Source organism: Ctenopharyngodon idella, chromosome 19, assembly GCF_019924925.1.
Source record: "Ctenopharyngodon idella isolate HZGC_01 chromosome 19, HZGC01, whole genome shotgun sequence".
Lineage (NCBI taxonomy): Eukaryota > Metazoa > Chordata > Actinopteri > Cypriniformes > Xenocyprididae > Ctenopharyngodon > Ctenopharyngodon idella.
In genome coordinates, this window is record NC_067238.1 from 7611963 (window position 1) to 7629005 (window position 17043).

A 17043-nucleotide genomic window follows, 5' to 3' on the forward strand; every position below is an offset into this window, starting at 1 on the left:
GGTCTGGATGCGGGTGCCAAAGTGTGCCCCGTCTCTGAAAAAGAAGGTCCTTCCTCAGAGGAATGGGCCAGGGAGGGGCTGTCGCGAGGAGTGAAAATTCCGGGAACCAGGTCCGGTTGGGCCAATAGGGCGCAACTAACAGGACCTGCTCCTCGTCCTCCCTGACTTTGCACAAGGTCTGTGCAAGTAGGCTCACTGGGGGAAACGCATATTTGCGAAGGCCCCGGGGCCAGCTGTGCGCCAGTGAATCTGTCCCGAGTGTTCCCTCGGACAGGGAGTAAAACAACTGGCAATGGGAGGTTTCTGGTGAGGCAAACAGGTCTACCTGAGCTTCTCCAAACTCTCTCCAAATCAGCTGGACCACCTGGGGGTGGAGTCGCCACTCTCCCGGCAGCGCAGCTCGTGATAGCTCGTCGGCCACACGGTTGAGCACACCGGGAACATGAATGGCACGAAGCGACCTCAGATGCTTCTGACTCCAGAGGAGGAGATTGGGGGCGAGTTGCGACATGCGACGGGAGCGCAGACCACCTTGGCGGTTGATGTACGCAACGGTCGCAGTGTTGTCCGTGCGGACCAGCACATGCTTGCCCCGTAACGGCCCTTAGAGGCGGCTCAGGGCAAGGCGTACTGCTAGCAACTCGAGGCAGTTGATGTGCCAGTGCAGTTGGGGGCCCATCCACACCCCGGAAACTGCATGCCCATTGTACGTGGCACCCCAGCTGGTGGCGGAGGCATCTGGGAATACCACAGCATGCCGGGACACCTGTTCTAGGGGCACTCCTGCCTGAAGAAACAAGGGGTCCGACCACGGGCTGAAGGCTTGGCGGCACTCCGGAGGGATTGCCACCCGGAAAGTGCCGCGTTGCCATGCCCATCTCGGGACTCGGCCGTGAAGCCAGTGTTGAAGCGGTCTCATATGAAGCAAACCAAGCGGGGTTACTGCCGCTGCGGCTGCCATATGCCCCAGGAGCCTCTGAAAGAATTTCAGTGGGACCGCTGTCCTGCCCTTGAAAGTATTCAAGCAGTTCAACACTGACTGAACACGTTCCTCTGTGAGGTGTGCTGTCTGCTCGACCGAATCCAACTCCATACCGAGAAAAGAGAAACACAGGGGAGAGTTTGCTCTTTTCCCAGTTGACCTTAAGACCCAACTAGCTGAGGTGTCTGAGCACCAAATCCCTGTGTTCGCACAACTGATCCAGCGACTGAGCTAGAATGAGCCAGTCGTCGAGATAGTTGAGGATGCGAACACCCTGTTCTCTCATGGGAACAAGGGCTCCCTCCACGACTTTCGTGAAGACGCGGGGAGACAGGGCCAGCCCGAAGGGTAGGACTCTGTACTGATATGCTCGACCTTCGAACGCAAAACGCAGGAATGGCCTGTGTCACGGAAGAATCGAGACATGAAAGTACGTGTCCTTCAGGTTGATCGCTGCAAAACCAATCTCGGGGACGGATGCATTCGAAAATGCGCTTCTGCGTGAGCATTTTGAACGGTAGCTTGTGGAGGGGATTAGAGCAGCCACACCCATCTCTGGGTCACCCGTCTCAGGGGTGATTTTTCACTAACCACTTAAACAGTAGCAGAGACGGGAAGCGTCATCTTCCTGCAGCGGACACAGTAGAGCAGGCTGGGCCGGAGTTTTTTTGCAGGGGACGACACCCTTAGCAACGAGCAGACTGAGGGCCCACGAGGAACTCAATGGTTTGTCGGGGGAGGCTCCCCAGTCTGCTACTAACTGAGGAGAACTGCTGGGCTCAGTCCCCGACAGTGTCACCGAAAAGGAGATGGGAGTGTCGAGAAAGCGTTTTAGCTTGACGCCCTCAGCACCTCAGCAAGGTAAGCCAGGGGGGCGCTTCTGGACCACTGAGGTGGACATTGTCTGGCCGAAGGCCTGCGCCGTGACTTTGATCACGGTTAGTCTACAAGCGCAGCTCAATCCCGGCTCAGAACTACCCTCATGCATAAAGAGTGCCTTGGCCTCACATGCAGGGTGGGTGTGGTCTGTGAACAGCCACCCCACCCATAAGGGTAGTGAGAGAGTAAAAAACTTTATGCAGATTTTGGCACTTACTGCTATTGCAAAATACACCCTTTCATGGTAATACAAGACCATACAAGGTGATCGGTCTTTTATCATCCTGTCAGGATTTATTCTGCGATAAGAACCGGATGGATGAACATTATCCCTTACTTGATGCCTGCAACAAATTCCAAAGAAGTTGAGACTTATAAGATGTAGGACAATTTAGAACATTTAAGAATATGACTTCAGGAGTTGAAATAACAAGGTGATAACATAGCTGCAAGCAGCGATGATCACAAACCACAACAGCCACATCCATGAGATGGTTTAAATTTAGATGAATTTCATGTCATAGAATGTCATAGGTCAATTTCAAATGAGTGCAGAATATCATCCTAATCTGCCATGTCTGTGTTTTTCTCAGACAACCTCTATACAATGAAAAAATAAAATTATAAAATTAATAAATAGAGCCAAATTACAGAACCTGCAAAGACGATTTTAATATCAGTCTCAGGTAATAGTAAGGTACATGTCTAGATTTTTCTGCTCACTTATGCAAGTTTATTTTAAACAGCCACTTTTATAAAATCATGTGAAATTTACTTAATTAGGGGTTTTTAATAAATTTTAATTATATCAATAAATACATAATTTAAAGACGTATGCGTCGTACATAATGCTCGCAAACACAGCACATGACCTTCTATAACGCCCTTGTCTAGAAAACACACACTCTCCTCTGTAAAAAAACAGAGATGTTAGTCTTGTATGAATCAGTACATGAAATCACAGGTGTCGGGTAATAATAATTGTAACTCAAACGATATTTAGAAAACTAGTCCTGTCCAAATAGTAATATAGTGTCATGGTTCAATTTCAAATGAGTGTGAAGTTATCATTTGCAGTTCAAATTTTTTATAAGTTCATCAATAAATGGGTAATCAGTAAAAGGGTTAAAGACCACTAATAAAGATTGTAAAACACACACACACACACACACACACACAGAGAGAGAGAGAGCGACAGAGACCCACACACACACAGAGAGAAAAAGAGTGAGACTGAGAGAGTGAGGGGGGAGGACAGAGAGAGAGAGTGTGTGAGATTCAGAAGAAATATTTGAAAGAAAACAAATATATTGATCTGAAATATAGTATACTTCCGTTGGTCGGAGCTAATGACTGTAAATTAGAAAGTTGTCCGGCTTAATGAGAACAATATGTGTACCGAGTTTGGTGACTCGCCATAAATTCATTGCCTCGCCACAGCAAAACCGTTTGAGATATCAAAAATCCGCTCGCAATTTAGCATCCTCAATGTCTAGACTTCATGCTGACCGAGTTTGGTGGTGATCGGAATAATCACCCAGGAGGAGTATATCAAATTCCAGAGCATGCGTTTTTCAAACAACGTTACATAATAGCTGACTTCCTGTTGAGCTGGTGTATAACTTAGAGCACGAAAGTTGTTAGGCCCGATGAGGTCTATATGTGTACCGAGTTTCATACTAATACATGCAAGTGTGTTTGATATACGGACCAAGTTTTCGGACCCCATTCAAGGGGGTGCTGTAGAGCCGCTGTGCCACTCCCAGGTCCCAGCCTCTGCGGCATCCTAATGGCCACAGATTCCAATGTGTGTGCCAATTTTCAAGAGTTTTTGAGCATGTTAAGGCCCCCAAAAAGCCCTGGATGTTTGAAAAAAAAAAAAAAAAAAACCTTAGAAAAACTGCACTTTAGTGGCTTGGACCCTAATGAAACACATGGGGCCTGTACCATGGTAGTTGAACAATGGAGCTCTATTGGAGTTCGGCAACACATGTCAGGACCCACTCATTGTCGTAATCATACTTTAGATCTAATATTGTCACATGGTATCGATATTGATGCCGTTAAAATTCTGCAGCAGAGCGATGGCATCTCAGATCATTATCTAGTCTCATGTATAATTCATTTAGCCAAGGATGCAAAGCCAACTCCTAGTTACAAATATGGTAGAACTATCACTCCTACCACTAAAGATTGCTTTATAAATAATCTTCCTGATCAGTTTAATCTCCTCAGCATACCAGATAGCTTAGAAGAATTTGATGTTGCAAGAGAAACTACTGACTTTCACTTTTCCAGCACTTTAGACACAGTTGCTCCTTTGTGCTTAAAAAAGATTAAAGAAAATAGTCCAACGCCGTGGTACAACGAGCACACTCTGGCCCTTAAGAGAGCAGCCAGAAAAATGGAGCGCAGCTACAAGAAGACAAAACTAGAGGTTTTTCGCATCTCATAAAGAGAGAGAGCATGATTGCGTGCAAAAAGGCCTTAAAAATTGCCAGATCTGTTTATTTTTCAACCCTCTTAGAAGAAAACAAATACAACCCTAGGTATTTATTTGATACAGTGGCTAAATAAATGACAAATAAAGCTTCAACCCCGGACGTTTCCAAACAGCATCACAGTAATGACTTTATGAACTTCTTTACTTACATGATTGATATTATTAGAGAAAATTATAACTATGCAACCGTCTACTACAGTATCACATCAGACAGTGCACTGTAGTGTCCCTAAGAAAAATTCCATTCATTCATTGCTATAGGAAAGTAAGAATTATCTAAATTCATTAAATCATCTACAAACCCGATTCCAAAAAAGTTGGGACACTGTACAAATTGTGAATAAAAAAAGGAATGCAATAATTTACAAATCTCATAAACTTTTATTTTATTATAGATCTATTTTATTTATAGATAGCATATCAAATGTTGAAAGTGAGACATTTTGAAATGTCATGCCAAATATTGGCTCATTTTGGATTTCATGAGAGCTACACATTCCAAAAAAGTTGGGACAGGTAGCAATAAGAGGCCGGAAAAGTTAAATGTACATATAAGGAACAGCTGGAGGACCAATTTGCAACTTATTAGGTCAATTGGCAACATGATTGGGTATAAAAAGAGCCTCTCAGAGTGGCAGTGTCTCTCAGAAGTCAAGATGGGCAGAGGATCACCAATTCCCCCAATGCTACGGCGAAAAATTGTGGAGCAATATCAGAAAGGAGTTTCTCAGAGAAAAATTGCAAAGAGTTTGAAGTTATCATCATCTACAGTGCATAATATCATCCAAAGATTCAGAGAATCTGGAACAATCTCTGTGCGTAAGGGTCAAGGCCGGAAAACCATACTGGATGCCCGTGATCTTCGGGCCCTTAGATGGCACTGCATCACATACAGGAATGCTACTGTAATGGAAATCACAACATGGGCTCAGGAATACTTCCAGAAAACATTGGCGGTGAACACAATCCACCGTGCCATTCGCCGTTGCCAGCTAAAACTCTATAGGTCAAAAAAGAAGCCATATCTAAACATGATCCAGAAGCGCAGGCGTTTTCTCTGGGCCAAGGCTCATTTAAAATGGACTATGGCAAAATGGAAAACTGTTCTGTGGTCAGACGAATCAAAATTTGAAGTTCTTTTTGGAAAACTGGGATGCCATGTCATCCGGACTAAAGAGGACAAGGACAACCCAAGGTGTTAACGGCGCTCAGTTCAGAAGCCTGCATCTCTGATGGTATGGGGTTGCATGAGTGCGTGTGGCATGGGCAGCTTACACATCTGGAAAGGCACCATCAATGCTGAAAGGTATATCCAAGTTCTAGAACAACATATGCTCCCATCCAGACGTCGTCTCTTTCAGGGAAGACCTTGCATTTTCCAACATGACAATGCCAGACCACATACTGCATCAATTACAACATCATGGCTGCGTAGAAGAAGGATCCGGGTACTGAAATAGCCAGCCTGCAGTCCAAATCTTTCACCCATAGAAAACATTTGGCGCATCATAAAGAGGAAGATGCGACAAAGAAGACCTAAGACAGTTGAGCAACTAGAAGCCTGTATTAGACAAGAATGGGACAACATTCCTATTCCTAAACTTGAGCAACTTGTCTCCTCAGTCCCCAGACGTTTGCAGACTGTTATAAAAAGAAGAGGGAATGCCACACAGTGGTAAACGTGGCCTTGTCCCAACTTTTTTGAGATGTGTTGATGCCATGAAATTTAAAATCAACTTATTTTTCCCCTAAAATGATACATTTTCTCAGTTTAAACATTTGATATGTCATCTATGTTGTATTCTGAATAAAATATTGAAATTTGAAATTTCCACATCATTGCATTCCTTTTTTATTCACAATTTGTACAGTGTCCCAACCTTTTTGGAATCGGGTTTGTAAATCAACAACATGTATGTTAGACTCTATACTGACTAAGCTACTGAAAGAGATGCTTCCAGAGGTCATAGATCATCTTCTTAATATCATTAATTCATCTTTGTTATTAGGATACGTACTAAACATTTAAGATGGCTATTATTAAACCTCTTGTTAAAAAACCGATCTACCAAAACTTGATCCTACAGAATTAGTCAATTACAGGCCAATCTCAAATCTACCTTTTCTGTCAAAGATGCTAGAAAAGGCAGTATCCTCACAACTATGCTCCTTTTTAGAAAGAAATGGTATCTGTGAGGATTTCCAGTCATGATTTAGACCGTACCATAGTACTAAGACTGCTCTCATTAGAGTTACAAATGATTTGCTCTTATCATTGGGTCGTGGCTGTATTTCTCTATTAGTGTTACTGGATTTGATACTATCGACCACACAAGTCTTTTGAATAGACTCTTATAAAAATTGTATTGGCATTAGTGGAATTGCATTGGCATGGTTCAAATCATAATTATCTGACCGTTATCCATTAGTAGTAGTAAACGAAGAGATGTCATATCGATCACAAGTTCAGTATGGAGTACTGCAAGGCTCAAGGACCGTTGCTGTCCACTTTGTACATGCTGCCCTTGGGAGATATCATTAGGAAGCATGGCATTAGTTTTCACTGTTATGCTGATCATACTCAGCTCTATATTTCTTCACGCCCTGACGAATCTTACCAGTTCACAAAATTAACGGAATGCATAGCTGATATAAAAAATTTGGATGACTAGCAATTTTCTACTACTTAATTCTCAAAAAACAGAGATTCTAATTATTGGACCAAAAACCTCCACACATAATAACCTAGAATACTGTCTAACACTTGATGAATGTTCTGTCCTCGTCATCAGTTCGGAACCTGGGTGTGCTCTTTGATACAAATTGTTCATTTGAAAGCCACATTTCTAGCATCTGTAAAACCGCATTCTTCCTATTAAAATTATATCTAAATTACGACATATGCGGAACAGTTCATGCGTTCATGATATCCAGGCTAGATTACTGTAATGCTTTACTCGGTGGTTGCCCTGCATGCCTAATAAACAAACTCCAGCTGGTCCAAAACGCAGCAGCTAGAGTTCTTACTAGAATAAGGATAGAACCAGAAGTATGGCCATATTAGCCCGATTCTGTCAACACTGCATTGGCTCCCTATTAAACATTGTAGAAATTTTAAAATCTTGCTAATTACTTACAAAGCACTAAATGGTTTAGCTCCCCAGTACTTGAGTGAGCTCTTAACACATTATAGTCCTTCATGTCTATTGCGATCTCAAAATTCTGGCCAGTTGATAATACCTAGAATATCAAAATTGACTGCTGGCGGTAGATCCTTTTCCTCACAGCCCTGAAGTGTCAACTCAACTATACCCTGTGAAGGCCTCCTTCCCTTTCCTTTCCCTATGTATGGATAAAACGTTAAACGACTAATAATTCTGTATAATGCAGACCAGACAAGTAATTTGACGATGTCACTTTGTAAAGAAAGATTAAGCATCTGTGCACATACACATTCAAACACGCATACCTATAGACTAAACACATAAATGAATGGCAAGAACGCATTAAAAGTCTTCTGTTTTCAGTTAAAAATGTGTCATTTAAGTGGCCCCTAAGTTAATAATTAACGATTTTTACAACGGAAGTGATTCAATCAAAAACTTAATTTAGCTCGATAATAACTTTTTCCTAGAGCTGCTGTAAAGCCAAAACAATCTGTCCATTAATTTTCCTATTATCACTGTGAAGCTGCTTTGAAACAATCTGTATTGTAAAAAGCGCTATATAAATGAAGCTGACTTGACTTGACTTACAGGATTCATTTCAAGTTGACAAAACCAAACCAGTCCAACCAAGTTTTGTTGGTACCATGATGCTGATCATCAACTTTCTCTGTCAACTCAGACTTTGATCCTGAGTCATAAATAACTATGGTGCACATGCACATGAAAGTGTAACATTAGCGAGCAGCCAATCAAAGATTAAGAGAGAAAAATAGGATGAATTTAAATGCATTTACACAGCAAAACGGTTGTCCATGAAAGTGGGAACTACAAGAAAACATCTTGCAAGTGAAAGTTGTGAAGTTAGTTTATATAGTTAATAATATATGTGTAACCCTGGGTTTAATCCATGTGCCAATGTAAGGTTGAGTTCTTTACTTTGTTTATTTTAAAGAGTGTTAACCGGTATTTATAATCTGTGTATGCAAATTTGGTTAAGCAAAGTCATTCGTTTGGATTGGCTTGTGGAAGTTATGGTCCCACCCCTTTTACTGGCAAGTGTGTTCTGATTGGTGGGTTATGATTCATTGGGGGAGAACCGTTGAATGATGGAGTGAGACTCAAGTTCTTTTCCTCCGTGGTGGTTGCAGTTTTAAGATTGTTTTGTTTGTAAAGTGGGAGTTTTTTCAGCAAGAATCTACTCTGTCAGTGTTTTAATAATAGCTATCTAATTTGAGTATTTTAAGTGAGTTTAATGGACTAAGCATCACTCGTATAACACTGTTCACGTTCGGATGAGAAGACGGTCGGAAGTAACTGTGTATCATTGGGACAGGACATTGTTGAAAAACATATAAACCATAGAGCTCTGATAGATTAGTTTGTGCCAATCCTGGGTTTTAGGTACCATGAAAGTGACTTGGCTTTTAGTGGTGTTCATCACCATAGTAACTTACGCTCCACAGTTTCTCTTCCTCCAAATTAAAGATCACTATATAGTAAAAACAAATATTTAATGATGAAATTTTCTTGCTTTAATGATTTATAGAATTATTTTATGATTTATATATGATTTAAATAATTATTATATGATTATTAATTCATTTCACACAAGCAATTTTAGTTTAACAGTTATTATTAAGCATTTATTTTAAATATTAATATATACAGATCATATGTAAGCTGTAGAATCAAGATAACTCTTTAAAAATGACTACATAACCTTACATGTTTGAGTCTCTATTGCTGTATGTAATAAACTATATAAACACTTGACAATTTTCACTTGCTCTGATAGAGCAAGATAATTTCTTTTATTTGTCCTTTTTCATGGACAAGTTTCTTCTTTAGTGTAAATGCGTTTAAATTCTTCATTTTCTTCAGCAAAAGAGTTTTGAATCGCGTTGACTCTCTTGCGAGAAGTAAATCAGTTTCTTTCTGTTGCAAGGCATGTGATTGGCTGTTTGCCACTGATGTCATGCATTCATGTGCACGCGCTCCACAAACTCAGGATCAAAGCCTGAGTTGACAGAGAAAGTTGATGATCAGCATCATGGTACCAACAAAGCCGGGTTGGAGTGGTTTGGTTTTGTCAACTTGAAACTAATCCTATAACCCTGAGTTTGTTCAACTACCATCATGGTACAGGCCCCTGGATCAAGGTACTCTGTGTTGTTTTGCTAATTGGAATGAAGAGGCCAGTTTGTGTTTTAATAGGCCACAACGCACTCAAGCAACGACTCAGGCCTGCAACGGTGGTGTTTGTAAATGCATGTGTGTGAGTGTGGGCCCACAAATATGTAGTTTATTCGCGTTTGTTGTCTGAATGTTTATTGTTGTTATGGTTACTGTCTAGTTATGCTTTCAGCAAGTCATACATAGTCTGAGGTCATTTCCGTGCCTATATAAGGTTATAGATTGGTGTGTTTTCTTTACATCTGGCTCAGTCATCTGCAGATACTGAGATTATTTTATAAATAGTTACATTTGGAAGAAACCACTCAGAGACGATTTTCATGTGAACTGAGTACTTTATTAGGGGTGTTATTAAGACATGTGATACTAGACAGTTTAATGTATAATTGTATTATTCTTTACTCATTATTATTTATTGGTTTATTTATTAATAAATAAAAAATAAATAATATCAGCTCGTCAGTGTGGCAGTTTCATGGTTTACTTACGTCTTACAGTTGATCTACATCAAAGTTCGTCTTGAGAGAGCAGTTGTCATATCGGTATTAACAGCTGCACAAACAGTGTTTTCAATCACACAGTATCTTTATTTCTGTGCTACAAATATTCAAATTATCACAGAAGTACCGATATAAAAATGTATAGTTCAAATAAAACACTAATGTCTATGTTATCGATCAAAATGGTGCAAATCAGCTTTTGAAAGAAACTTGAACGCGCTGAAAATGACGCATTTATCGATTACATTGTTTCACCACCAGGTGGCGACAAGTGAGTGTTAAAAAATTTATTTGATGTTGAATCTTCATTCAACAGATTCTTTCAAATACACTGATTCATCCAGTAATGAAACAAGAGTATTTATGGGCATGTCATTGAATCATACATCCAAACAGATTTTTAAAAAAAAATTAATTAAAATATATTTAAATTTTAAAATAGACTGCAGCAATTTATATTTTGTTAGAACCTCTAGTAAATTACATGTTATTTCATTTAGTTGACATTCAGAATTGTGATCTCGGTTTGAAACAAACAAAAAAGTTTCTCAATTTATCCAGAATTGTGCAGCTCTAAGTTTCTTTAACACTTATTTATTTAATCTTAATATAAAATATATAAGAAAGATTTGTTTACATTTTATTTTGCTTTATTTTAAAAAATCATTTGTTGTTTGCCTTAAGCATTTGTTAATTCAAACATTTTTTTCTACTACATTTTTTTCAATAATTATCGATACTGATCAATATGAAACATTATATCGTGATTATTTTTTTTAGCTGTATCGCCCAGCCCTACGCTGTCGCTTTGTCAGTTCATCGCAATCTCATATTCCTTTATATTCAGTGAAGCTGCCAACAATGCACAATAAATCTCTTACTTACATCGTGTCTACACTTTTTTTGTTAATGAGAGGTTTCGTGAGCCTGCATAACTCAGCACTGAATAAAAACTCTGGCGTTTTGAGCGGAGAGTGGATTCTGGCTAACTTAAATAAAATGCAAATGTACATATTTGAGTTTGCACTCTGGAGAACGTCAAATGTATCTATTTACAACATGTTTTTTGCAGCGGTGAGCAATGTAGCCAATCGCAGACATAGCTGTTGATCTCTTGAACACAATGACCAATCAGAGGTATTTAAGTTAGTCAGAATCCACTCACCGCTCAAAACGCCAGAGTTTTTATTCAGTGCTGAGTTATGTAGTTTGGATCCAGCCTCTTATGAAGACTTCAGATGACCAACACCTTTGAAGAGACGGCGCCAACTCCTGCGAGGACTTCAGATGACGCAAACTCTGGATCAACATGCACATTCCCAAATTTCTATATATCCTAGTTATTGTTGTTTCTACCTTAAATTAATTCGCTAACAGTGATTGTAAATTAAATTATTACATTGTTAGCTAACTATGTGATTTTATGTACATTTCTGAAATTACATAATTTGGACAGTCAACTCTGATAACAGATCACTCTAAATTATAATGTTGACATGCATGCTCTGTAAAGCTGCTTTGAAACGATAAGTATTGTGAAAAGCGCTATACAAATAAATGTGAATTGAATTGAATATGTAGGCTCACGAAACCTCTCATTTAGAAAAAAATCATGTGCAATTTTTACATAGAAAACTTTTTACAATAATTCCAAGAGCAAGCATGAAATATATAGTGATGAAAGCAGCATTAGTAGATTAACAGTGGACTTGAACTTGAAAAATGGTGTGTACTGACGTCTTTCCGCAGTTGAAACTACATTCCTTCTGATGTTCATTCATGTTTATTTGATGCTACAAATTAACTAGTAGGAAGAGATGATAAGTTCACAAGCCGCTTGAACTGAGACACTACAACAAACTGTCACGACACGTTAAAGAGCCACAAAATGGTATTTATTGTTAAAATTTCTTTAAAAATTACAAAATTTGAAATTTGATAATTTGATTCATATCAAAAGTAACCTGCTCTGTCTTGTCTGCCGATGTGTTTTCAGTGTCCTCTTTGCTTCACAATGTATTTTTCACTGCGCGAGAAGATGATGTGTGGCGTGAGAGCGGCATGGCTTGTCGGACGTAGCAACAGTAACTAAAGGGCGCAGGTCTTTTGCGAATGGTCATTTGCACGTTTCTACTTTCACGTGCAAATGGCTTGTTGCACTTATGATAAGCATGTATACAACGTAATTGTGCTTTTGAAACGGTCTGTTTCCCACTGCCATCGTTAGCTGAAGCTGTGTGTGAACAAGGCAAGGCTGCAGAGTGTGAGTTGCTCCGTCTCACACGCAGCCTCAGAGGGAGAGAAATTCTCCGGTACAGAAACAGAATTTATAACGTTGGAGCTTTTCTATACAACGCAGGCTACTATAATAATTTAGCCACTGAGCTCGTTACCAGGTTTTGGTGCCTACCTGTATCCTAAACTACAGCTGGTTGAAGGCTCGCTAACAATAGTTCCTAAAAGTTACTCGCATTTTCTCTCCAAATGTTATTCTCATTCTCTCTCCAAAAGCAGCATCATATTTAACCAATGAAATATATAAGGGTAGATTAAGAATGAAGGATAAGAACTTAAGTCTTACTGTTTTCTTGGTAAGTTACCAGGTAGTTCTGTTCAAAAAGTTAGCAGGCAGATGGGGACATCACAGGGTTATTCCGGTGGAATGGCAATCTGTTTGCTGCAAGAGGCAGCGTCACATGTTCCACAACAACGTTTAGCTGCTCGCAGATGTGCCTGCCTATTAATCAGCCTAATTTTCAGCACAATTGGTCGATGCCGATTAATTAAAAAATGCCAAAAAATCAGCCCGATTAATCGGCCGGCCGATCAATCTGTCGACCTAGTCTATCTAAAATATTTATTTCTAAATGAATTATTTTTAAAAAACTGTTTGAATGAATAATTTAACGAATGACTCACTCTTAAATACTTCACTTTTCATCACTGGATGAATCAGCATTTTTGAACGAATCTCTTGAATGAATGATTCAATGAAAAATACATTTTTTAACAGTCACTTGTCGCCATGTGGTGGCGTAATGATGTAATTGGCACAATTTGATGCGTCAAGTTTCTTTCAAAAGGTGATTTGCACTATTTTGATCGCTTACGTTGACATCAGTGTTTATATTCTAACTATAAACTTTTATCCTAGTACTTCTATGATAATATGAATATTTGTAACACAAAAAAAACGACAGACCTACTGTGTGGTTAAAAAGACTGTTTCATACCTATACCTTACTGCTTTCTCTGGGCCAGTGGCAGAGCAAACTCAGATCAAAGGTTTAACAGACACAGAATCGTTGTCATTTAGGATGAGATTGAGTGGTTGTTTGAATCACAATCACGATCTTTCAACGATTAATCGTTCAGCTCTAATGCATTATGAAGTGCAAAATAAGGCAATGAAGGCCCTGTACAATTGCACAGTTGAAGACCTACATAACGGATGAATGGGGAAAATTCCAATGGATAAACTAAACTAAATTGTCTTTAATGTCCAAATGCTAAGTGTTAGGGGTGTAATGAATCGCCGTTGATCTGTGATCCGTACGAACCAGGCCCCATGGTTTCGGAATGCATGCGATTCGTGGAATAACTGCATTTAGCCATTATATAGTGAAAGTTTAGTATATGCACGTGTTTGTAAGTCTTACCAATTTAAAACAAGCATTTTTAAACTATTGAAATGCAAGAAGAAGCAAATTTCACAATCGCTCGTGGTTTTCTGTGCGCACACACTCAGACCACGTGCACTCACAGAGGTGCCTTTCAGATGGCGCGTGAACACATAATCTGTTTCGCAACTCCTTGAGCTTGAACGGATACAGACAAAATGATCTCAAAATCCCCGTCTCGAGAAGTATTGTTGAATACAGTTGGTTATAATGTCTTAAGTGAACCTAAACAGTTGAGATAACTTGAGAAAGAAATCGGATGTGTTTCATCATATTGGTTCCGTGCATTCGGTCGTGCATTCCTACATTGGTTCCATGCATTTAATGACAGCAGCCTAAAAATAAGTCATTAATTGTCAAACAACAAAACTGTAACGAATCGTCACACAGGCCGGGATCCATTTGCATGCTTTATTGAATAAGAGCGTGGTCGTACAGGCAGGGTCAAACAGGAGCAGACAGGTACCAAAGGGACAGGCAGAATCGAGGTCGGGAAACAGGCAGGGGTACGGGACAGGCAGATATCACTCACAGAACAGAACACAAGGCAGGGGTCAAAGGCAGGCAGCAGAGAGTCGTGGACGAGTAACAAACAGGATCAGCAACAGGTAATCAGACAGGGTAACAACGCTCAGAAATGTTCACAAAAGCAAAACAAGACTTCGCAATGAACTATGGTAAGTGGGAGAGCTTTATAGTCCGGGTAATGAGGAACAGCTGATGTGGTGATCAGTCCAAGGCACGGGGTTGTGGGAAATGTAGTGTGTATGCGGGTGTGTGTGTCAGTACTCAGGAGACGGCTCCCTCCAGTGGCCAGAGGAGGGAACCACGGAGCTCGTCTCCGTGACAAAAACAACTTTAACAATGATTAATCTCTATTTAATTTATACAGTGAACACTATGCATGCAGAGTAATTACAATTATATTTATATTATTACATTTCTGTACATGAATACTACTTTTAGACCTAACTTTATTTGTAACTGTTCTATAGTATTTATCTCTGTTTTAATTTGTGTATTCTTATTTTACCATCTGTTCACTTGTCTTTAATGATGTTTGAACTTTATTAGTTAGGAGTTTTTGCTGTGGTATCAAAGAACTTAAAGTGTTTTTTTTTTTTTTAAGTTAAATGTTAAGCAAAGTTACATTTGTCTTATTTATTTATTTACAAAAAAAATAAAAAATTAAAATTAAAATTAAAAATGATGTTACACAGTGGTAAATGCTTGACTGTCCCAACTTTTTTTTTGAGTCGTGGAACACAAGTCAGGAACACTTAATCAAATAATGTCTTGTTATAATGCTTTTGTAATGGAGGCCAGCTAGCTAGTAAAGAACTGTGCAGGTAAACCTCACTCCCTAGGTCTCAAGAGGTGCACTAGCGACTGACTAGAGGTTGCGGTCTTTAACGTCCTTGTTAGCGTGCTCGCCTCACATGCCGGAAACGAGGTTCAATTCCCGCTCGGAAGGGTGCGAGTAGAACCAGAGGGGTTACACTTTCAATATAGCACAGGGTGAATATAATTTTTATATATATATATATATATATATATATATATACATATATATATGTGTGTATATATACATATATATATATATATATATATATATATATATATATATATTATTTTTTTCATTTTGCATACATAGTAATACATTAAATGTTGTTTGGGCGTAGTTCTACTAGGTCATTTTTATTTTATAACAGCATAATGTAATAAATATTACATTATTAATGTAATGAAATGTTCAGTATGTAATAATTGTTTTGGAGGAATGGTGTTCCTCTCCTCTAGTAGAATTCTAGGGGGCATTGAAGTTGTGCTGTTTTTTCCTTTAAATTATCACCCATCTATAAGAAGTAATGTACAATAACATTATTAGCTACTAGTAATAACAACATTATCAATCAGGAATACGACTGTTTTCTAGGCCTTGAATGGATACTATTTATTTGTTTTGGAAATTTCTACAATATGAAAATGTTTTTGTTGATTTCATAATGTAACAGATTTCTCATAATGTAAAACCTTACAATATTTTATTATATTTTGAGCCAATTACATAAACATTTCAATACATTTATTATAGAACGTTTATTACATTGTTAAGTTATTAAATTGTAAGTTGCTAAAACAGAATTAGTTCTAAGTGAAATCATGAATAATGGCCTGCAGGTAAACTTACCTTCACAAAGAGCTCAACCTCAGGTTTCTCCTCACTCATGCTGGAGTCCAAACAACAGTTCTCTAACAAAGGTCAAATAAGCTCACTTCCGCTGTGCCTAGGTCAATTTGAAATTGTATGCAACTTCTCCGCTCTGAGCTACGAATATGATAGTGGTGGAAAATTTAGACCAAAGGCCACCAAAAAGTGTCTAATTTCCGTGTAACTTAAAACGTAAAAACGTATAAACGGTTTACTGTTCGTGTTTAGTTTCGAAATCAATAACGCCTACAGCAAGATCAGCCATACTTCCTCCCTCCCTCTCTCTCTCTGTCGTTTCCTGATTTTGACTAGCTTTCAACTTCCTCTAACTACCGTATTATAACTATGATGCTACAACATACGCGCACAAATGGACGCGCAACTGACTAAACATTTGAAAACATTTAGACCAAATTAGTCATTTAATCAATAAACATGCTGACAGTCACTTGTGTATTGTATATTTTATAAGTACTGCATATTTTAGTTACTAGTCTATTTATAAAGTAGTCTAAAGTAGTATTTTTAGATATAGCTTTAACTAGTATATTTACTAGTCCAAATACATTAACAAATTCAACTTAATGACTAGGTAGAGCAAATGGTATCCCGAACTCATTAGGTACTAAAATAACACTTTTGCATAGGTAGTGTTTATATTAGGTTATAATATGAAGTGTTTAAAGGGGAAGTGTGACTTTTACAGCGTGCCTTCTGACACCTAGTGGTAGATAACTGAAACATGAATTTTGTACAAGTTATATTATCTAATGAATACTAGTATCTAATGAGTAAGTAGAGTATGGGAGAAAATGCCCCCCTTAAGAAAAATGTGGATTTACTTTTAAAGGTAACATATTTAGATATAAGTTAAGCATGTGCAGGATGATGATGATGATGATCATGATGCATCAGCCAATGTGTTAT

At 38.8% G+C, this 17043-nt stretch overlaps 1 protein-coding gene across 2 annotated transcripts in view; it reads right to left on the reverse strand.

The window, feature by feature from the left end:
- clic1 (chloride intracellular channel 1) overlaps positions 1-16430 on the reverse strand; it is a 40992-nt gene extending 24562 nt beyond the window's left edge. The window contains exon 1 of one of the 2 annotated variants that reach the window (XR_007926499.1): positions 16096-16430. Coding sequence is in view for 1 of the 2 variants with exons in the window: in XM_051872898.1 (XP_051728858.1) it covers positions 16096-16134 (39 nt within the window). In the remaining variant the exon portion in view is untranslated. The remainder of the gene's footprint in view (positions 1-16095) is intronic. The other variant, XM_051872898.1, reaches the window with a different exon arrangement.
- Between the last annotated feature and the right edge of the window lie 613 nt (positions 16431-17043).